The 24133-nt window shown below is 35.3% G+C and overlaps 1 protein-coding gene across 14 annotated transcripts in view; it reads right to left on the bottom strand.

The window, feature by feature from the left end:
- The window catches only part of NFIB (nuclear factor I B), a 230595-nt gene that overhangs the window by 24530 nt on the left and 181932 nt on the right, over positions 1–24133 (bottom strand). For 6 of the 14 annotated variants that reach the window (XM_004047814.5, XM_004047810.4, XM_055351112.1 and 3 more), the window contains exons 7-8: positions 19308–19442; positions 14059–14243 (exon numbers count right to left, since the gene is read on the bottom strand). In XM_004047814.5, coding sequence (XP_004047862.1) covers positions 14059–14243; positions 19308–19442 — 320 coding nt within the window. Of the gene's footprint in view, positions 1–6631; positions 6715–9799; positions 9966–14058; positions 14244–19307; positions 19443–24133 lie in introns of all 14 variants that reach the window. The other 8 variants (XM_004047812.5, XM_019033903.4, XM_055351109.2 and 5 more) reach the window with 2 other exon arrangements.

Raw genomic sequence — 24133 nt, 5'->3', positions numbered from 1 at the left:
AATTTCAAAACCAAATAAAAGGTGAACTAAGAAAGTAAGATTATCTTCCAAAAAAGCTATCAGTAAAAGGGGAAGGTTGGAACAGTTTAAACAAGTAAGGAAGATGTGAAGGTGAAGTTTTCACTGCATATGTTCTTAGGGTGGAGTTCTGTGGTCTCTGGAAGGAGAACCTTGTTCCTGGCCCAGCTCAAATCAGATTGCTTCAAAGAAAAAAAGAAAAAGGATAGGGGCCATCTGGTTCCTCTCAAATGGCTACATAAAGGGGAAACACCTAAGATTTGGATCATTATCCTTTCCTAAACTACACTCAAATAATCATGTAAGTAGCAGATAGCCATAAAGAATTAATATTGCTTGTGACTTCAGACTAATAGTTTGTTTATTCAAATGGGGGTCCTCCTTTGTTATTAACAGGGTCTTTTGTTAAATACACAGCAATTAGCTTTGGGAACAAAAGAAAGAAGGTAAGCAAAATGTTCTACTTTGCTAGACTCCGCAAACAGGCTGAGGTACTAACAGTTCCTACGATGACAACAAATCTCAACTGAACCAATAAACCATTAAACTGTGAACAGAACAATCAACACAGGCAAATTTACCTTCTCACTTTTTTTTTCTTTTTACGTTTACAATGGCCCTCAGGAGAACATCTTGAAAGGTATGTTTTATGTTTTCTTGTGTTTCTTCATTTCTCCAGACCCTCAATGAAACAGATTTTTAAGGGGTGAAGGTTCTTTTTGCAGTGGAAAACAGATGCTTAAAAGGATTAACACTCCAATATTCATACTTTGGATTAGGAGAATTTTATTTTATTGCTATTATTAATTACCTACATGGAGCAAATCAAATGGTCTCTGGATGAATAGCATGTAACCTCTGAAGGAATGGTATGAACAAGAAAAATGGTCAGAATAAAATTGTGTTGTATGTTTCACATACAACACATGCAAAAAAAAAAAAAAAACAACAAAAAAAGATACTCAAGATCATCCTCATATCTTAAAAGTCACTTCCAGTGCCAATTTCTGAAACCCATGTTTCTTGATATTTAATTTAATTAGCAGAAGTAGAATTAACTTAAATGAGTATGCATAGTCCATGAGCAGAATAAACATTATTAATCATAAATCATAAGATAAGTATTAGAAAATGAAAGATTTTGTTTTTAAATTAGAGGCTACTACAACTTGTAAATTTTAAGGTTTCAAGGGACTTTGGAGCTCATGTAGTTCAACCTCTTCATTTTCCTTTCCAAGGTTTAAGGACTTGTCCAAGGTTAGAAATGCCCTGTCACATCAACACTAAAACCCAAACCTTCTGACTCCTAATCCCTGGTTCTCACCCACTACACCAGTTGCCTGTCATTGTTCCTTTCCTACCCTGTCCCTTATGTGCAGTTCAAGAATACTTAATGCTAAAATATCTGTAAATATAACCTTCAGAATTCCCTCTACCTCCCTGATTCAACTGAGATCTAAGTTAATATTTTCAGAAAAGAAGATAATTTTTTCCTTGTGTTTTTGTTGATTAAAGTTAAGGTTACATAAAATGTAATTTTACTTTTACATTAATTAGAACAGCTTATCTGGATATTAGTCTTTGATTCCCAGTAAAGGTAAGTGAACAAACCAGCGAATGACAAAAGACAGACAATGGAAAGATTTTTTGAATTTAAGAACTAGCCAAAGAGCTAAACATTTGCATAGCCATTATTTCGACTGAAACTTCCTTTAAATGTGTTTCCTTTCAAGCCAGCATACATGAAAAGTGACCTCTTATCCACTTACATACCTACCCAGAAGTCATGTGATAGCGTTTTACGTCAAGCTGTCAATTATGATAACAGACACAATAAGAACAGCCCAAGTGTTGATAGCCTGCTTCCTGACTGTATTGAAAAGTTTGTTCATAGTCCACTTGTGTCCTTTTAATTGCTTGCCTCTAATAAATGACTACCTTTCCAATGGTAGTACCAAGCTTTGGCTTTGCCATTTGCCAGGACAAATATTATAAGAAGATTTAAACTAATATCTTAGTTTAAAAAAATCCTACAGAAGTAATTTCTTTAAAAGGCCATTTTGTGTAACAGAAATTTTCAGTGTAATGAGAAGTACTTTCAAATTCTAGTTTTAAAAACAAAAGTGTTATAAGAAAAGTGTTGAAACAATTTAAATATAAACTAGACCAGTAATTGAAATTCAAATAATAGCATTATATAGTCATGCAAGAGATGTAACATGCTGAAGCCCAAGCACCAATAAAATCCATGCAACTGTGAGAAGTAATGCAAAGACCTGAATTGATCAGGCCACTGATTCATTAGCTCTTATTATAGGTAATATATATATAGTCAGGAGATTATAATTTTGAGATTATGAAAATAAGACCGATTTCTTATAAACTAGACTTTACTTGACTTTATTGTCTCACTTAGGGAAGGCAAAAGTGAGCTCCTAATTTATTCAATTGAAATCTCAAATATACATCAAAGGTTAATATGTACTTCAATGGCTTGTTTGAATGGTGAACTTTTATTTCTAAACAAGAAGCTTCTTAGCTGCAAACTTTTTATTTCCAACTTACAATGAGATTTTTAAATATATGTTGATGTACAATAGTAAGAATTTAGGCTCTTATTATGACCTTAGACTAAAATGTAATGGTGATAATCAAATTAGCCAGATTCTCTTGTATTAATACTACCAAATTTTCTATGATAGCAAAGGAAGGAGGCCTGAAATTAGCAACTCACTATGAGGTAGACCAGATAAGAAACTGGTGCTAATTCAAGTAAGTTGTCTCTTATTATTCATCCATGCTAAAATTGCTAGACTGAATTATAAAATAATTTCTATATTTTCTAAGCAACATCCAACACTCTGATTGATAGTTCCCATTTTCTCAGGGAGATAAAATTTGGGAAACGTGGTTCCTTCATTGCCTATCATAACGAATTTGCACAATGTGTTCATGAATTATAAAGTATGAGAGAGAAAAGGATATACTGCATTTTACTGAACTTCTATGAAGTTAAGTCGGGGCGGGGGGGTGTTCCACATTTCTGAAAATGTTCCAAACCATAAAAAGACATTTCTCAGCAGAGACTAATGAGTTCAGTTTGCCAAAGCAGGACCCATGAGTTCTTCAAGCCACCAAAACCATCTTCCAATAGAAAAGTTAAAGAAGAATGAAGCTCCAATTGAAGTTCTGATTTTAAGATTTCCCCCATGCCAATAGCGAATGCAATAACTAAGCCAATAATCCCAAAGACAGACTAGTTCTAGACTTGAAAACTATTCAAGATTGTGTTAAGAGATAAAGAAAAAGTCTAAAGTCAAATACTGATCAGCTGGTATGTGCTGACTATTATGACTGATTAGAGAGGATTATTTTTAATGGCAGATTATCAACTGGTTTACATGAACCTTTTTGAAATAGTCTCCAGGACTATGTGAATTTATTTTTTAGATTCAAATGAGATATATTTTCAGTGATAGGTGAACTTTCTTCCAGTCAGAATAAACTAGTATTCCCAAGCAGTTAGCAACCAATGTCATCAGCAATAATTATTATAAAAAGGAACACAAAGATGTATAATTACTAATAACAATTGTCTGTGTACCAAGTAAATGATATGAAAGTGTATGCTTTTAGTATTCAGATTTGACACTATGAATGTATTACTCTTACAGGTGAAGTACAGGGTTCATTTTAACATTAGAAAGCTTTTCATCTTAATTTGATAATGCTAGTAAGCTTATGTATTAGAAAATGACCAGATTGGAAACTCCACTGTAGTACCATCTTGTGGAAAGATTATTTATAAAATAGTCAAAATTACACGACCACTTTAAATTTATCATTAACTCTAATTTATGTAGGCTGTATTAAAGTTCTTTTCTAAGAAAAACAACACTCAAAACTACACATCAGTACTTTTCATAACCTAAAAGGATAAATCTTTATAAAGCAGCCACCATGAACTGAAGAATGTACCTGGTGACGATATTTATTCTTAAAGGGTCATGTATATTAAAGGCTATAGGGAATGTTTAAAAGAACCCTCTCAGACTAAAGCACTGCCTTTCTAATTTTGAATTTCTCCTAGCTAATATAACATGATTGATTACCTTTATTTCATGTACCCCTTGATTTTCCTTTTCATTCATCATTGAGTGCTTTAAACCAAATGCATTTAGAAACTGCCTCTAGAAGAATGGTCTCTTTTAAATCTTTGTAAAGTAATGAAAGGACACAGTAAATCAATCTCATTTCTACTGAAGGAAAGAATAATCTTTACTCTACTGAAGTCATTTAAACTATTTCTGTTTCTTTATTCCTGGATAGTAAACATAAAACTTCATTTCTATAATTCTTTTAAAATTTGAAAGGCTAAAATGAATAGGCTTTTGACTCTAGCCTTAGTTTACTAATATACATCTATAGCATGATATGCATTTATTTACAGGTATTTTCTGCATGCCTCAAAACTGGAGTTCATTATAAAATAAAGCATATATGGGCTTCTTCAAATTAAAAAGTAGCACTAACTCTTTCATTACATAGAGGACAAATTATCTGTCTGCATGGTATTTAACATTTTCAGCTATAAAGAACTTTTTTTCGCTTCCAAAGATTAATATATATCATGTATTCCATAAGTATTAACTATAGTTGACTGAACAAAATGTATTCACATTGTAAGTGGTCTCCATTCAATGTTGTCCACTTAAATAAGTGGCTGTCTTCTTTGATTTTAAAATAGTTTATAGTTCTAGAACTCATAGTTTTTAAAATATATCATGTGCCAGAATGCTATCTACATTAAAATTCATATTTTCATGATGCTTGCTAAGTTTTCTTGATATATTTTTAGATATGTGAAAGAAGTAATTCTTATATTAATGGACTTTAGTAATCATAATTACATGAGGCTTCAACATTTATCATAAGGGATAAGAAAATTAAAGCTGCCATAGGTTAGGGTAGTGGAGGAGGAAGGCTGCCTCCAAATACATGGAATTGGTCAGAGTATTCTAACTAGCATTTGGGGCTAAAGATTTAAATAATGGAGGCATGTTTTATGCATTAAAAATTAACTGGAAATTAGAGATGTGTCATAAAGAATAATGCAAATCCCATGAGAAAAATATTCCTGAGAATATGTGTAATGATTTTTAAAAGAACAAGTTTCTAAACTTATACATCCTGCATATGTTTTTTAAAAAACACAATGGACACATACATCTGTCAAATAGAACCATATTCTAGTAATTATAACTCATTTCATATTATAACAATTTTAGAGGTGAAAAAAAAAGCAACATTCCAGAGAATTATGTTGAGAAGCCAATGGCTGGCAAAACCACTAATTATTATTTGGTATTTTCATAACTGTGTACAGATGTTTTCAGTTAGTTTTCACTCTTTTGGTTTGTTTTGTTTTGCTTTTTTTAAACCTGGCAAAACATCAAGTATCCTGAATAAGCTATCATCTTTATGATTTTCTCTGAGCTCTGCATGTGGTGACCTTTAATATGCAGTCTGCCCCCTTGGGCTGCAACTGGAAAGGACTTGAGAACTCCACACCAAGCACAGTTGAGGTAGGCCACAACAAGGGTATGTGAGGTGAACAGATCAAGAATGAAGTAAGTGGGCAAAAGTATCTTACTACCTATACAAAAAGTCATATATATGCACAGGCAATTTATAAATAAAGAGCAAGTTAGTTAACACCAGCTCTTTATTATTTATTATAGCCTAATTTTCCCCTATGTAATATTTTGCATACTGTTAATTTCAAACTGCTCTGCTATCAAAACTTGAGAGCAGCAAACATATGCATCATAAAATATATTTAAATTCGGAACAGTTTAGAATTATGTCTCTTATCCTGTAACTAGAATCGTGGGATTTCTACATTGGTATGGTCCATGCTTTTGACTGTGGCTGATCTGTTTATAAGCCACCATTAATCCTGGCTGTATATTTTCACAGTTTGGGTAAACACTTCATTTGCATTAAATTTACAGCATTAATGAGATGTGAAATTTAAAATGCTACTAGAAACATAAATGATGTAAGAAAGCAGAACCAAAAAAAGTGTTTTATCACATCTGAAATCAGTAAACCAATTTAAAGCTATTAAAATAGGAATGAAGTGTCGCCTGAGATTTTAACTTCATAACTCATCATCTTGGACTAAAATACAAATGTGAGGAACAAAACATCTGGAAAATAAGAAATCACTCAAAAACTCGAATTATATACTGCTTCTATTCTAGTTGGCTTTAAAACAGTTTGCAGTTTTTGTCTTTGAAAACTATAGTCTGTAAGTTCTCAATAGCCAATGAGACTGAGAAAAATACACTTTGGCTGAAACACTATTACTCATGGATGTTATCAATATATGCTACAGAGATGGAAAAGGTCATGAGCCAATTTGAGAAACTCTCCTCAAAGAGGTGAGAAACAAAGGATCAATGAGAAAAAATTCTGGGAAATGAAATGATCAGTTTTGGTCTCAGAAGCCCCGGGAGCCCCCTTCTGAGTTCGGATCTGAGAGGCAACATGGAGAAGCACGGAAGCGAAAGCGTGGCTACACCGTCACACCTGGGTGAAACTTGCCCACCTGTTGCTGATGTAGGAAGGATGGGTCTCTTGGGCTTAGTCCCACATATCGATTGGCTTGAGATGTGCCTGAGGCTGTGTAGGCTGATTAAGGAAGAACAAAAACAAAGATAAAAATTGTGAACTATCAGAACGAACACCCTGTCCATGTAATAAGAAACCCAGAGAAGTGGGATTTGCAACCAAAAAAAAAAAGTGTCTTCATTTCTCTTCTCTTTTGTCTGAGTAAATACCAAGTGATAGAAAAGAAATAATAATTGACTTCAAATCAACTAGTTTATTCCCCCTAAAAAATCTATCCAGTAAAGCAGATCTCATACTTCAGTGTGGGTGTCTCACACTTACATGCTCTAGTAACTGTCCTGTGGAGGTACTAAGGATTGGATAAATAGAAGGGCCCTGTTCCCAGACGTACTTTTTCACCAGATAGTAGTTGTCTAACATAAAATAATCAATGATGGTATATGATTCTAAATGTAAAACAGATTGAAAGTCCGCCAGGAAAAAGTGACAGTTTTAATGATGGAATTTAAGCAGATGTTCTTAATGATATGGGATGGAAAATGTCTTTCTTAAAAGTCTTGCTAAAAAGGAAATCAAATCTTACTATCATGATGGAGGAGCCTATATCATGTAGAATGAATCAGCTCGGTATTTTACCTGTGAAAATGGCCTCAAGTCTGATAGGAATGTTTTTGAAAAAAAGTACTTCCCATAAGCACACATACAAAAATCAATTACTTGTAATTGATCCAGGAAGGAAGCTGATGCACCTTTAAATAGTTGGCCACTAGGTAGTAAGTATATATGGTGACTATTCCTTACATTGTTATAGTCTCATTTGCAGGTACTTTTTGTACAATTGCTTTTTGGTATAGAGTAAATTTTTCACACACACAAAAAAAATGAATAGGGAGCTACTCCTAAAGACTTTTGTTACTTTTCACAAGGAAAGGAGTAAGGTATCTTCAGAACTAGGCAATCCCACTGCTCCATATTACCATATATTACCTTTATTGTTCTGAAGAAAGCTACACTGTTTGGTTTAAAACCACCAGATTAATGAGGAATCCAGGCTTCATTTTAAATGAACTGGCTTTCTAAAACCAATATATTAATTCTGCCTTGTTCACTTAAAGGACTGCAGAATTTGATCCATGGAAGCTTTTTTAGGTCAACTTTTTAAAGACAGTGAAGACGCTCACAATTCATATTTTAATTGCTCCTGAATAAGGGGACATGCAAGGCAGCCATCAGCAACCAGTGACCCCTACTCAATCTCCAAGCCTCTGGAATTCACCACACCTCACAGACAGCCGGAGATGAGCCTCACCCTTACAGAAGAGCACCAAATCTATGCTGCTTTTTCTTTTCAACTATGAGAAAGAGCTTTCCTTGGCTTCTGTGTTTTCTTTGACCATAGTACTATATCAATTCAATGACCAGTTTTTTATTACTGGTGGTGCCTAAGAAGCTGGAGCTACAAGCTTGCTTATAGGAAAGAAAAACTACTCACTATGTTTCTTTTATGTAGGAGTGGAAAATGGACTGATGCAGCCATCTTTATATAACCAAGATATTCCTTTTGAATATTTTGTAATTTTACTAGTCAAATCAGATCCCTTTTTGAACAACCTGTATGTAAGTATAAAAACAATTCATTAACAAACAGGCTGAGGGTACTCCCATAAGTGAACTGTGATCATTTGGGTCTGATCCTCTCCTGAATCTCTTCTATTAATAACACCATAAGAGTAGGCATCAGAGTTTCTAGAACTTGGTTTTGACCATTTATCCTGTGATAATCTTTCAACTACTTAAAAAAAAACTTTGTTTTCTGTGTGCTTTTATTTAAATTGCTGACATTGTTTGCTCAAAGATGTCAAGACATCCACTTTTAAAATGAGTACTTAGTGTTTTGGTGACTGTAATGCACATAGCAAACCTCTAGAACAAAATAATTTTTAGTTTTTCCTGAGTAGGTCACATCCATCTGTGCATTCAGGGAAGTATTCTAAGCATTAAGAATTACTGATGGGTATTACAACCCTAAAGGAACCTATTAATTTACGGGGCTCATGAATTTTGAGAAAGAAATGCTGAATTCACTGTACAAAGTATTGTCCATTTTTCTTATGGGGTTCCTTCCTAGTCTTTCAGAAACCATAAAAAAAAAGAGCATCTTTCCAATGGCTGAGAAAGAATGAGTGGTGCATGCCTCTGATTGTCTCTGATTCACATGGAAATTTCAAGATCATGGGGATTTTCTTGCTCTAAGAAAGAAAAATAAAAGGTTTGAATTTAAGATATCTGTATAATTGGTGAGGTGCATGCTAATTCCACCAATTCGATAGCTTTATCCATTCTGCTTCACCAATTTGTACATTCCAGCTCCAGTACTAAGAAGCTGACAGTTCGGTGAAACCACCTCAAAATTAATTTCTTCTATACTTCTGAGTATTTTACATGAAAAAAACAAAGGAATGATGCGGCTTATTGGTATGTGTTAGGAAGGTTCACTGGCTAAATCTCTGACATTTAAATGTTATGGCCACACTAAAAAGCACAGTATTTGATGTACCATGATAGGCAAAATAATCAAAAGGTTTTAAAAAAAAGCTTGCAGATAATGAAAGTACAGGTAGCTTACATGTGCCTAATACTAACTTTTGAAATGTCCTCATCTGTTCCCAACCTTATGTGACTGTTTTTAACAATGACATAACCTACAATGATGTAAACATGCAATTACCTTACAGAGGCACTGATTCCATCTGCTTTGTGAAGGGGCTTGATTTCTATAGGAATGCTCCAATAAGTACCAATTACCTAATCTCTCTTTGGGTGATATGAAAACTTTGTATTCTGCGTTATGTTACTCAGTGCAATTTCAATGTATACCTTGAACAAGCAGGCATGACTTATTATTTTTGCTATAGCTGTTAACTTAAACAAATGAGCTTCTCCCTTTTCAAATATGATTCACTGACTGGAATTTGAGAAGAGAGAGCCTGCGATAGCAGGGCCACATCCATGCCTGCTAGCTCCACTTAAATGAGAAATCTCCATCTGGTCGGGTAGCTGGAAAAATTGCCGTGTTTTCCACCTTGGATCAGATATCCAATGGTGCCTTTGATGGACATTTCTCATTTCCTACGGAAATACTTACTGGTTGCTGTAGGTGAAGCTGCCTCACCTTCAGTGGATGTAGTGATGGGTTTAGTATCTGTCATGCTCAGGGTCACAGGTCGCACTGCACTGGGATGGGGAGAGGGTGCCAAGACAGGAGTGAAATGGCCAGGCACTTTCCCTACTACTTGACCACTGCTGTTAGGCTACAAAACAAAAACAGAATGCCGGGTGAAGCAATCCAAAAGGCAGTCATCTTGTCCAACAAGTCCACTCAGCACACACGACTGTGTGGATCCAGCACACTGCGCATAGGCACCACACAGGCCCTCTCGAGTCGGAGTTGGAGAGGCCAGTCAATGGTTGGTAGTAATAAGGAGCAGCAGCATTTCAAAGAAGGTTTTCATCTTCAAAGCACGTCATGGTATAGGTGAATTCCTCTTTACAGCACCCCTGAGAGCCAGGTAGACTTGATCCTTTCATGTAGTAGGCCAAGAAACTCAAGTGCAGACTTAAATGCTTAGCCCAAAGGCTAAAATGGGATTCCTTACTGAACTAGCTACAGTTGGAACCCAATGCTTCCTTATTCTCTGCTCTTCATTTTCTATAATGAGTCAGTTTTGGCTTTTAGAACACAATTTTCACCTACATGATGATATCACTGAAACAAAGGACACAAAAATATCTAGGAGATCAAATACAATGAATTCTGGAATTTTCATCATTTACAGTCAAGAACCATTCTCCTGCATACAAAACTCTAGCTCTCTTACACACAGGTGTGCTGAGATGCACACATCAGGCAATTTAGATTCCGAGATCTATGGTCAACTTTTGATGATTTACTAATACAAGAAGATAGAATAAGATGTAAAGCATCTAAAATTTCAGAGGTCATACAATGATATAAAATGCTGAGCTACATTTGTCCTTACACCTACAAATAAAAGATTTCCAAAGTAAATTAAACTGTACTGAGGGGAAGCAGAGGACAAGCAAATGAGCATTGTTATTTGAGTTACTCTTACATCCATGGTGGTGCATGGAGAGTTACACAAAACATCTATTGTTGACATTTGTGGGAATTAACTGAGAAAATCCCCTGGGCAATGACAGAAAAGATATTATTATCTGAGTTTTAGCCCCTGGGTACAAAAATAGTTTCCGTGGTAGGAAACAAAATCCTAAGGATACACTCTTTGAAGATATAGTGGAATATATTTTTCTAGACTGAGAATGTTATTTTTGATTATACTCATGTTGGAATTCTCCACTGCACGGTGTTCATCTCAATTTGCTGGGAGGCTATTCTCGGCAAGTATATAGTCTTTATAATCTGAACTGTTAAAGGCAAAAAAAAAAAAAATGAAGCAGAATATTTTTCTAAATATCTGCACGTAAATTACAAGTAGACATTTATTTAGAGAAAAAGATGAACAGCTAATAACACTTAAATATTGTGACTTAGAGACATGAACTAAGTCTTCGGTTAGGCTCCTCAGAGGCCACATTATTTATTCTATAAAGAAAATGGACTTCCTGAATATCCTGATTATTCATCACGGGTAATTTTAAGTATTTAACTTGATGTCAGGAAAATTGACCAGAGTTTTCCAATATGGAAACCTATGGGAGAGTTACATCTTTAAACTAATTTTATTCAAAATATTCCATTGAATAGCATGACTGTCTCACTATAATTGGTGCAGCAGTAATGCAATTAATCTCAAAATTGCTGTGGGGAGGAAAAGGCATCTCAGTTGCTTATCTTAAAAATCAAAATCAGTGCAGTGCTGGAGAATATTGGGAAGCAACAGCTGACTAGAAGTGAATGGTGAAGGAATACTGATTTTTTTCCATTTCTAAAGCTAAAATGGTAAATACCAAGAATTCTAATTTGAAATGCAAATTAATTGGTTTTGAGTTGGAGTTAAAAATCAAAGCAGATACACTGTTCCTTAAAAAAAAAAAAATCTGCAGTTAACTATAAAGACCCATTTTTCCTTTCAAAGGGAAAAAGTAGTTTGTTTCTACAGCAGACCATCCATTTCTGGTTATCTGAACATTGGAAATAAGTGCTTTAAATATCTTAAGAAAGAAGACAGGTCTCATTTTATCATTGGTGGTACATTCAATGGTAAAAATGTTTCTACATACAGTGTTCACCAAAACAGTTTGAAAGTACCTACCTGGAACAAAATGTCTGGAGCAGAATGACAATAATTTCAAGGAAATGCTGCCACCAAATATATTATCCTACCCTGACCATTCTACAAACTTCACCTACTGGAATTGAACAACATGAACTAGTAGACACTTCTCTCATTTGAAAAGAATAAAGGTGACAAAGAAAGAATTCCCAAGCCAATGCAGACAACTTTCCTAAAACTCAGGGTGAGAAGAATTGAGGGCTATTTTCTCCTCAGTTTTCTACTGGTTCAAACAGATGAAGCTACACTAAAAATTTCTATATTTTAAGGCTGTTAATAGATGAACTTTCATACTGTAGATAGAGAGATGTCTTGTCTGAAGGTGAAGCTAACAGCGTTAGGAAAGGATTATTCTACTTTGTACACGGTTCCTATTATACAAAATCCTGAGAGTTTTTTTGTTGCTAGTTTTTCTTTTTTTTTTTTTTTTTGAGATGAGAGTAATATGCTTCCTTAGAAGGTGATATGTATCTTGAAAAAGTGAAGAAAAACTGAGAACAATATAGGCAGATTATCACCTAATATGCCCTCTTAACTTATAAAGAAATTGAAATATACGTAATACAAGCACTGAATAATTAAAGAAATGTGTAACACTAAGGGCCTGATTTTAATTTGCATAATTTTTCCCCTAACAGTGCCTAATTAAGACATCAGTTAAAAAAAAAAATCCAATGGAACTCTAAGATTTTCCACACTGAATTAACGTTAAGGACTTTTAATGGATGTCTTAATTAGACTTTGTTATTCATGGAAATTCTACACAAATTAAAATCAGACCTTGTGTGCACTGTTCCCAGCTGAGTCTAGCAAAATGCTCTATGGAACTGAGACTTCTGAATCCATGAGCTGACAACAAATTTTATTTCTAAACGATATACTAAGATCCCACTCTTACTTAGCTGTCTTTAGTACTTCAGTCATGAAAAGTGCTACAACATTTTAACATTTTCTTCTAAAATACAAATAATAATTTTAACTTCAAATTCAAAATTCAATATTGAGTTTAATATCTCAGTCAGTCAAACTAAAAGTAATGATAACTTTTTAAGTAACCCAAAGGGTCCTGGATACGTTGTTATTCTAAATTAAAAGTTCAGAAAGGACCATTTTGTTTCATTTTAACAAATTAAGACCAAAGGGATTTTTTTCTCACCTTTCTTTGCTAATTATAAATTGATAGACACACACTATTTACTAGCATTTCAGGAATGTTCCACCGTAGTAATGATAGAATGTTTGTGAAAATTCTCCAAAATATTAAAAGGTATAATAAGTGGACAGGAGTCTTAGAGGTAAAGCAGCAAAGCTAAATATCAGATCCTAATATCAAAATTACATTACATGTTTTAGATATTACAATTATTGATAGCCCCAGGTCTGGCACAAAGACTGTCTACTTGATTGTGGAAAATGCTCACATACCAAATTCCTATGAAGTAACCTCTTGGTAGAAGAAACCATATGTCTAGGGGAGCGAGAAATGCTCATGAGTCACTACACTTACAAAATGAATCCCCAAAACCACTGCACAATGTTTCCAAAAAAAAAGAAAGACGCTTCTAGTAATGTCACTCATTATTAAATGTAAGTCATGTCTCTGCAAAGAATATTCAAGTAGTCATCAAACACTGAGAATGTTTACATTACCAAAGCTTATTTTAATACCTAATAGTTGGTCTATAAATACAACTGTAAGTTCTTTTGTGTGTGTTTATTTTAGCACATACCTTACTCCTGCCTGAAATAAGCACATTGTCTCTGTGTCAAACCAGGTATTTAAGAGGTGTGAACTCCAGCCCAGAGCTTTCCTGTCAATGTACTTTCTGCATAAACTTTCCCTTCAGTCAATGAAAATCCAAAAACATTAAACCATCTTCACAAATGTACCCTTTGGGGCAACACACTTCCTACCTGTCATTCAGCCACCTTTAAATAAAAACTTATTGAGTCACCAAGCAACTTCCTGAAGATGGATTTCAAGGCTTGACGTTCTGCCAGACACACTGTCTGACTAACCTTTGTGTCTCAGAATTAGATCTGTCCCATCTCCCTTAGGTGCTAATCTTATTTTCTCTCTTATTTTTACCTGGCTGGTTTGTGGACTGGATGGGTCATAAGAAGGTACATAGTTCTTCAGAGTATCCTGAGGATTCAGGTGGGGAGGATATCTGATTGTTGGATGAGAAAAGTAGCTCGATGGGGCTGGAGGAAGGATAGCTTGTGTTGGAAATGGCAACGGTGAAGGTGGAGGTGGAGTTCGAGTTGAGATGACTGCAGAAGACAGAAAAGGAAAGATTGACTCGTCAGCTGGTTACCTTATTGCTCCATTCTGATCCTGAAGAATGCTGTGAAACTACAAAACTGGTAACCATTCATTTTTGTCCCCATGATTTAACCAAGCTCTCCTAAAACAACAGTTACTTTTTCATTTTTATTCTCAACACCAGTACTGCTAACTACACAGAGACAAAACATCACTCGAGAAAATTAACAATCTTGCTTCCTAGCTCTGTGAGTGGTTATAAAATCAGTTTCTCTTTTATAGGTTATGTCAATACTTGATAAAACACTTCTTTGAGCAAAGTTATATCCCGTTGAAAACATATTCTTTGATTATAAAATCTTTAGGCCGGGTGCAGTACTCACACCTGTAATCCCAGCACTTTGGGCGGCTGGGGCAGGTGGATCACCTGAGGTCAGGAGTTTGAGACCAGCCTGGCTAACATGGTGAAACCCCATCTCTACTGAAAATACAAAAAATTAGCTGAGCATGGTGATGGGCACCTGTAATCCCAGCTACTTGGGAGCTTAAGGCAGGAGAGTCACTTGAATCCAGGAGACAGAGGTTGCAGTGAGCCAAGATGGCGCCATTGCGCTCCAACCTGGAGACAGAACCCCATCTCAAACAAACAAACAAACAAAAAACATTTTGTCTCATAAGCCCCATCTCAAACAAACAAACAAACAAAAAACACTTTGTCTCCTAAGTCCAGAGCAAGTCACAGCATTAAGTAGAGGGCAAAAGAGCCAAAAATTTTCTACCAAAATTAAAAACAAAAGTGAAATTCAATTTCAAATAAAACATTTCCCTATACATCCTACCTGGCAATTGTTCAGAAGGAAAGACAATAACTAATACAACATCATCTCATGTCATTTATAATTGTCTGGTCATGGTATAAATGCTTATGAACATTGGAACATAAAGCTAGAAACTCTCCTAATGAAAATGTTTCTTTCAAAACCAAAAGAGCTCTATTCTGCAACTATTTTTCTTTCTACTTTAACTTTTACTACATGTAGTTTAAAAGATATTGTTAATATAAAACCAAGAATAAAACACACAGCAATGAAAATTTAAACTTTCATATAGGTAAGTATATTATTTTACCCATAAATCACATATTTTATAATAATTTTATAAAGGGAAATACTATATAAAACACATGCAATGTGGACAATGTTCAATTTTACTATAACTTCTCAACATTAGTATTCTTATAATTTATTGTTCAGTTTTTGAGATATAAATCTTAAGTTTGAAAGATGGAGAAAGAGTGTAATCGTATGATCATTATCTCTATAATGTTGAGAGAAATAATCATAGAAATACAAATTAAAACTACCAACACATATATGTAGAAGTGAAAAGTAAATGTCTTTATATTTTAATATTTCCCAATTCAAATAATAGGAAATTATAAACGATAAATGTCTAATGTTTTATGAGACAACTTAAAGAATATGAAAAAAATAAATTCTAGCCATAACCTACAAAGGGAAATCACCTAGAATGATTTATTTCCAACTTTGAAACTATGTGGGTGGGGGGGGGGTGGTGGGACCTATTTATGGGATGTATTGCTTACCTCTCCCAAAAAAAACTTTTTCAGAAGATACAAGAAATTAAGAATGTATAGAATAGAAAAAACATAAATTCAATTTTATAGTCAGGACTTTGTTCCCTGAACGTCCAGAGCACTGTTTCTGAAATTCTCTGTATTGTTCTTACAATGCAGATCCCTTGGTCTACACACAGACCTAGGGGATCAGGACCTCTAGGGGTAAGGCACCAAAATGTATATTTTAAATAAGTGTCCATGTAATCTTCCTACATACTGAAGTTTGAGCATCCTCCATCACATGTATGCATTTCAGAGAACAAATGCATATTTCTTAAAACAAAACTCTTTACTGAAGTATTACTTTATTTAAGAAGTATACCCATTTGAAAGTATCATTTAAGGAAATACAAACATCTAAGAAAAACTGGGCATCTTTTACTCAGTGTCTAAGTGCTCTTAATCTCAGCTCATTTTAACCATGATTTTTGCTCACATCTGTACATAAACCCTGGAAAGATATATACATAGTTCCATCTTGGGTCCTTTAGCTTTTGAGATTAATTTGGCCTTAATAGCTCTGGAGGAGATCTATTTTCAAGTGAAATTGCAGAAATCAAACCCGAACTCACATCTATGGGCAACCTGGCACTGTGCTTGCATGAGCTGTAGGTGGCCTGATACCACTGGGTAAAATGTCGTATTTCAAACTGAGAGTAAAAATGACTACCTTTTCCATAAAAGCCATTCTAGTCCTTTAAAAATAAGAAAAGCAGGCCAGGCATGGTGGCTTACGGCTGTAATCCCAGCACTGTGGGAGGTCGGGGTGGGTGGAGTGAATCACTTGAGGTCAGAAGTTCGAGATCAGCCTGGCCAACATGGTGAAACCCCATCTCTACTAAAAAAATACAAAAATTAGCTGAGCGGGGTGGTAAGTGCCTGTAATCCCAGTTACTCGGGAGGCTGAGGCAGGAGAATTGCTTGAACCTGGGAGGCAGAGGTTGCAGCGAGCCAAGATCACACCACTACACTCCAGCCTGGATTAAGACCCTGTCTCAAAAAAAAAAAAAAAAAAAAAGAAAAGAAAAAGAAAAAAAATAAGAAAAGTAAAATACAAGACAAAAAGTTTTCCTTTATTATGAAAGAATACATACACAGGTATGTGTATTTCTTGCATACATTATTGCAAAGCCTTATTGTCTTCTTTCCTTCAGTCTTGCTCCTTCCAAAACATCCTTTATAGTGCTATGTGAATGACTTTTTAAAAATACCGTTATAATCATGTAACTTCTCCGCTAAAATTATTTCAGTGGCTTCCTACTGCTTCCAGAATAAAATCCCAACAGGTTTTTCAGTACACACAACCTCAGGTACTCTGAGACCGAGTCCTGGATCACTTCTTTGGCTTCATCTCTGGCCAGACGAAGATATTTGTGGATCCTTGGCTATATGGCAGTTCCCTGCTGCAATGGCCTCTAATGCACTGATACATGCTGTTGCCTCTGCCTCCTTTGCCCCTTTGCCTGCCAGTTTGCCCCTTTTCTTCCTAGTTTGCCTCTCTGCCTCCCAGTTTGCCCCTCTTCCTCCTAGTTTGCCCCTCTGCCTCCCAGTTTGCCCCTCTGCCTCCCATGTTGCCCCTCTTCCTCCTAGTTTGCCCCTCTGCCTCCCACATTGCCCCTCTTCCTCCTAGTTTGCCCCTCTGCCTCCCACATTGCCCCTCTTCCTCCTAGTATGTCCCTCTGCCTCCTAGGTTGCCCCTCTTCTTCCTAGTTTGTTGTTCCTTCTTGTGGTGAACTTTGCCATCACACTTTAGCTCAGAACACATATCTTCCACGTATCTAAACCTTCTTCAGGTTATCTAGTCATGTTCAGATTAGATGCCCAGCCAATGACGTGGCCCCACTCTCTCCCCACTATATCCTGAACTCTTTAAGGGCAGAAACGATCTTTCTGAACAAGATGCCTAACACAGACCCTAATATACAGATACAGAACAAATATCGGGTGAAGGACCAAGGTGGAGGGCTCATCTAGGTCTCTCCTGTTTCGTTATATAAAAATATACTGTCTACTTTTTTTCACATTAGAAATAAGAATATTTTCATCAGGTGTCATAACATGGGTGATTTGACTTCTCAGTTAATTCTGTCCAAATATTCAACATTACAAACCTATGAAACAGTTACTGATTTTTTTCACCTATCTCAATGGTATAGGTAATAAACGCAAAAGTTCTTATACCACATTTAAGTTGTATAGTCCTCTCTCAATTTCATAATTTTTTAATGATAGCAATAAAGGCCATGCATTTTTTTAAGTATAGCACCAACAAATATCAACATATACTTACAAACCAAAGCTAATAAGGACTTTATTTTAAAAGATGTTACATTGTTTGCATAAAGATTTAAAAACCAGATTCGATTAGTCAGAAGGATGAGGAAGTGCCTAACTATAAATTTAAACCAATAACAGTTTCACTATTAACATATTTATATATAAAACTTTTTCCACCTAAAATGCAGTCTACTCCTCTCGAGGTAAAAAGTACACAGTGTTAATTATTAGCTGTGTCTCATTTTTAATTTTTGAAAGATTTGATATTAGCTGTTGGTTAAAGTACAAATGTCAAATATTGGATTCATTTTCCTACTTAAATTAAGATATTAGACACAATATCAAGTGTACTAGCCCAAAGGATTTGGGCATATAAAACAAGTGTCAAAAAAAGTACCTTTTATTCTCTGATTACTCTCATATAGATAAATATTGATTTATATGTAGAAAATAACATCTACAGAAATAGTGCCTTACGTCTTAATGCCTTTAGAAACACTCTAAACTTAGCAACATAACTGAAATTCCATCTTTCCCTTAGTAAAATATCAGGACCAATCCTGAAGCTATAATGAAGATAGCTATGTACCCATATTTTCCACATTCTTCTGATAACAATCTTTTTGATTAAGGTAATTTTAAAACACATATTATAAATATTATTTACTTGTACGACTTTGAAAATCTTTCTTTCTTTTTTTGAGACGGAGTCTTGCTCTGTCGCCCAGGCTGGAGTGCAGTGGCACGATCTCGGCTTACTGCAACCTTTGCCTCCCAGGCTCAAGCGATTCTCCTGCCTCAGCCTCCTGAGTAGCTGGGATTACAGGCGCACGCCACCATGCCAGGCTAATTTTTGTATTTTTAGTAGAGACGGGGTTTCACCATGTTGGTCAGGCTAGTCTTGAACTCCTGACCTCGTGATCCACCCGCCTCAGCCTCCCAAAGTGCTGGGATTACAGGTGTGAGCCCCTGCACCCAGAGAAATCTTTTCTCATAAATTGAGAAGAAAAAATATTTGATCGGATTGTGCCCCTCCCCATATGGATTGAGAAAATATGGTTGCCATAGCTCTATTTATAAACTTTTGCTCCGTCCCTAAGGGGTTAGGCCCTACAGACAAGAAGGAGGCTTCTCCTCTATGCTTGAAACTCCTCACCACTGTGTGCAACTCCAGGTATTCCGGGATGGTGGTGCTGGGGGAAAGTGCTCAGTCTTGGGGAAGAATCCTGTGGAGATGCAGAGCTGAACAATGGCTTTTCAGGCTTCTTCATAGTAGTCGGAGAAGACATATCTGCGAGAAACAGAGAAAAATCCAAAGCTCCATGACTTTCTTAAGCTCTAAGGTTCATGTCAACAAATGACAGATCTCATCTTGCAACATTTTAGTATTCTTATACTTTGGCTCTTTTACAAAATATATTCTGAGTGTCAACGATCCAGCTGTCTTGGAGCTCTGAAATATTTGTTCAATCTCCATGGAAGCTAGCAGAAGCCTTCATTAAAATTATCATCAGAATTATTCCCATTACTAAATAAATCTTAAACTTCTAAAACCCAAAGTCTTGTTTCCTTTAGCCCCTTGGTTCACACAAAGGCCTTCTTTACCTCAGTATTTCATTCTGAGATTTATATGATTCAGAAGATTGTCTTTCGACAGAGGACAACTGGTGCAAATGTGAAAAACAACCTTCAGGTATGTTGGTCACGATATCACTGATTTCACAGCTTTTATGGAAAACTCATTCACTTGATCAGCAAAAAATACATTCCTTAATTTACTCCTTCTGCAAACGTTTACTGGGTTTCTGTACTGGCCAGGTAAAATGAAGATGTTAAAGAAATTAAAAGTAATTCCTGCTCTAGGGATGCTCACTGTTGGTGAGGAGGAAAATGATTAGAAGAAAATGGTTGTGAACAGTTGAGAGGTACAATGTGTGTTGAGAGCAGGGAAGTTTTGGCATTTGCTGCTACATCCCCAGCTGCGATGTACAGGACAGAGATCATCTCAGTCTCCCCAGGATGAGGAAGGCATTTCCCATTGGTGCCATTTTCAAAATGTGAATGGGGATGACATTCTCAGAGAGGAAATGCTCAGAAAAAAAGATGGCACAGAACACACAAGTAAACAGTGTGTGGAGTGGTGAAAGATGAAGAAGAGGAGCAAGCCTCTTGCAGGTCCCACAGGATGACGGGTCTCCAGCTTCCTGTACAAACGTCTGAATGCTTACCCTCATAGGAGAAACGCCATAGATGGGCAAAACATGATCACAATGACGGTTTAAAACAATCCCCCCAGAAACTAAATGGAGGGCGGACTGGCGAAAACAGAGACAGAAATCATGAAGACCACTTCAGAAGACAGATTCATCAATACATTCATTCCATAAATACTTGTTCAAGACCGAATGTATGCCACACGCTGCACTAGCCTGGGACACACTGGTGAACTGGACTCACTTTCGGCTCCTTTAAAGCTTAAAATCTAGTGAGGCGATGTGGACAAGTAAGAAGGAATTGCAAAGGTGCTGTGATAGGAAAAGAATTCAGAGATTTCCGGCTTCATTCACTCATTCATTTCATAAATATTTAATACTGCCAAAAGATAGATCATGAGAGCTTGAAATAAGAATCATGATAGAGCTAATGCAATAAATATTTTAACAGGGTTCACCCAATTAAATTATTAAGCAATGTAGACTGTCATCATCTTAGTTGACTAAGAGACTATACCATGCAGTTTGTTGGAATAAGCAGGGAGTTGAGAGATGTGCCTTGGTTTTAACATCTTGAGTGCTGTTGACTTTAATGGAAGTTTATCAACTTATAGTAAAATGTTATAAAAATGATATGAGCTATAAAATTTGTATTTTATTATGAAAAATGTTAACTGTATTCACAAGTAGACAGAATTGTAATGAATCCTCATGTACCGATAACCCAACTTCGGCAATGATCAACTCATAACAAATCTTATTTCATCTTTATCCCCATCTACACTTTCTCTCCCTGTGGTACTTTGAAGCAAATCCCAGATATCATATAACTTTGCTTCTAAGTAGTTCAGCATGTATCTCTAAAAGAAAATAAATCTTTATTAAAAGAAAAAAACACCAAAACTTTATCACACATACAAAATGTACACAATTTGCATTTTTGAGTTTTCTTGAAATTAGAAAAAGACCTTATGGTGCTATTAATATAAGAAACTAATTATCATTACATTTTACCATTTGAAAAATTACCTAAGCTCTGGTAAAGGCATTCATAAAATTAAATATGCATTTTCAGTATGGTGGCATTTAAAGGATGAATATGCTACTGTAAAGGCAGTAGACATCACAGTCTACAAAAAATGCCAGGCGGATTTGTAGCTGTAAGCTACAATTTGTGACTAACTGGCTGTTGTGAATCTATCAGAACTTTGATGAGTCAGAGAACCATTTCTGTATATCTTTTTCAAAAAAAAAAAAACCAGAAATAAATTGTTCATAAAACCACAGCAATTAATGCCACTATAAAAAAAGAAAAAAAATTTAAACCATGGTTTAAAAAATAGACTAAGAAAGCTCATTTCGCTATCTTCAAGATGCCAAAAATAATACTTAATTTCGCTTAAGAGCTATGTGATTTCAAAAGGTAATACTACAAATATAGGCCTCTAACTAATGGATGTAAAATCATAGACATACAGATTATTAAGAGGTGGAAAGAACCTCTATTCTGTCTTTCTTGTTATAGATGATGCAATCACTTGCCATTCCAAATTTTTAATTTAAAATTAACTGTTTGAAAAAGAAACTGGGAACTTTTTATTGATACTCTTCTGCTTTACCTATGTTTAAACATAAATTTCAAGTAAAATGTAACTGGGTAAATCAGTTTCTAAAAGTTCCATAGAATAAATAATAAAGCATAATTATACCTTATTTTAAAATAATTTAGGCCGGGTGCAGTGGCTCACGCCTGTAATCCCAACACTTTGGGAGGCTGAGGCGGGTGGATCGCCTGAGGTGAGGAGTTCGAGACCAGCCTGGCCAACATGGTGAAACCCCGTCTGCACTAAAAATACAAAAATTAGCTGCGCGTGGTGGTGGGCACCTATAATCCTAGCTACTTGGGAGGCTGAGGCAGGAGAATCACTTGAACCTTGGAGGCAGGGGTTGCAGTGACCCAAGATAGTGTCATTGCACTCCAGCCGCGACAAGAACAAAACTCTGTCTCAAAAAAAAAAAAAAAAAAAAAATTAATGTGACCACAGCTTGAGAAACAGAACAGTGTCGTTCTGGGTATGTCATTTCTGGAGAAGAGGATCAATTAAGGCAACTGCAACTACTGTAACTATATCAGACTTTTCATTAAACTCGGGCAAATTCATGGGTCTCCTTTTGTAAAGGGCACATAAATCAAGGGTGTTTATATAGAAGTTGAAGATGATTACGTAATTTTTAATGTAAATTATATAAATTTTAAGAAGCAAAGCATTTGTATTTTCTTAGCCAAAATGACACACTTGCTTTTACTGAGTAATTATTATGGGTCCATTTATTTTTTCAATTCTTTTTTGGGCATGCACCTAATAATAACGGTACCTTCATAGAGGATTATACAGACCAACACAGAAGAAACAGAATAAAATTTGCTGTTCAAGTTGCAAAAGGAACCACAAACTCTTTCCTTAAACAACAAAAGTAACTTATAATAGTAAATATAAGAATGGGAAGGTTCACTGACCAAACTGAAAGGATTTGCTTTAGAAACAGGTGAAGAATGGTAGTATCAGAATATAGGTTTAATTGCCTTTGTTTTCTCATTAAATGAAATTAATTCTTGGCCCATTAATAAAAATATACTGCTACACAGCATGCAGAAGGCACTATGCTAAGAACTTAGGAAGATACAAAAGTGAATCCCCGCTCAAAAAAAAAAAAAAAAAAAGACAAAAAAACAAAAAAAACACCCTCTCTAGACTAGAAGGGGAAATAAAAGATCAATTATCTGGGGAAAAAGTAAGGATAGAGTTTCTAGCTATTACATTTTAATCACGAACCAAACTAGTATTATTTTAATTTTAATTTATTTTGAATGTCTACAGTCTAAAAGACTTTATGCCAAGGTGAAAAATGATATTGTTTCTATGTTTAATGTGCTCATATGCTACAAAAAAAAGTTTGAAGAATGAATATATAGAAAAGATACTTTAAAGTGACCTTTCTGTGAAGAAAAACAAATGCCACGCTTTACACAATCTACTGTCCCTCAAGCAGGAAGAATAATACATAAAAAGATTAAGTTGAAAATAAGTTGAATAATAATAAAGTTGAATAATGCATAAATATATAACTTGAATAATGCATACATAATAATGCATAAGTTGAATAATACATAAAATAAAGAAGCTGAAAAGAGATGCAAAATGATAGGCAAAGGATTAGCTGATGTTTCTACTGGTGGGAGGGAGGCAGAAGTTGCTGGTAGTTGAAGAGAAAGAAGTAGAGGCCAGTGATGGCTTAAAATCAGACAGAACAATTTAAATTTGATTTAGAAAGTAATAATTTATAAATGAATTGATTTTAGAAGAAAAAACTTTCCAAAAATTTGACTTTTTTTTTCTGTTCTCACCGCCCTTTTCACTTGTACCTGGTTGAACCAAAAATTCTTCCTAGTCTCCTCTAGGCCTTCCTCACCATGGCACTTTATAAAAACCAGCAGCTGGCATCGTATCCTTCAAACAGTATCTTTCCCATTGCAAGATCTACCACAGTATCACATTTTTAAATAGCTCTTTTTCTTTGTTATTCCATTTTGTTTAAACTTCAGTGAAGCTAATTTTCTTATGGCTTCCGTTAGAAGCAGGAGAAATATGTTTTTAACTCTGTGCCATCCCTGGTCTATGACATTCCCTTGAACTAGAAAATGAGGCATTTCCACTCTCCTTATTCCACCCATTGAACAATGTTTTATTCACTGAACAAACTTGCTTTC

Source organism: Gorilla gorilla, chromosome 13 (genome assembly GCF_029281585.2).
Source record: "Gorilla gorilla gorilla isolate KB3781 chromosome 13, NHGRI_mGorGor1-v2.1_pri, whole genome shotgun sequence".
In the NCBI taxonomy this organism is placed as follows: Eukaryota; Metazoa; Chordata; class Mammalia; order Primates; family Hominidae; genus Gorilla; species Gorilla gorilla.
Note: the sequence above shows the minus strand (reverse complement) of the source record. Positions and strands in the feature narration are given on the sequence as shown.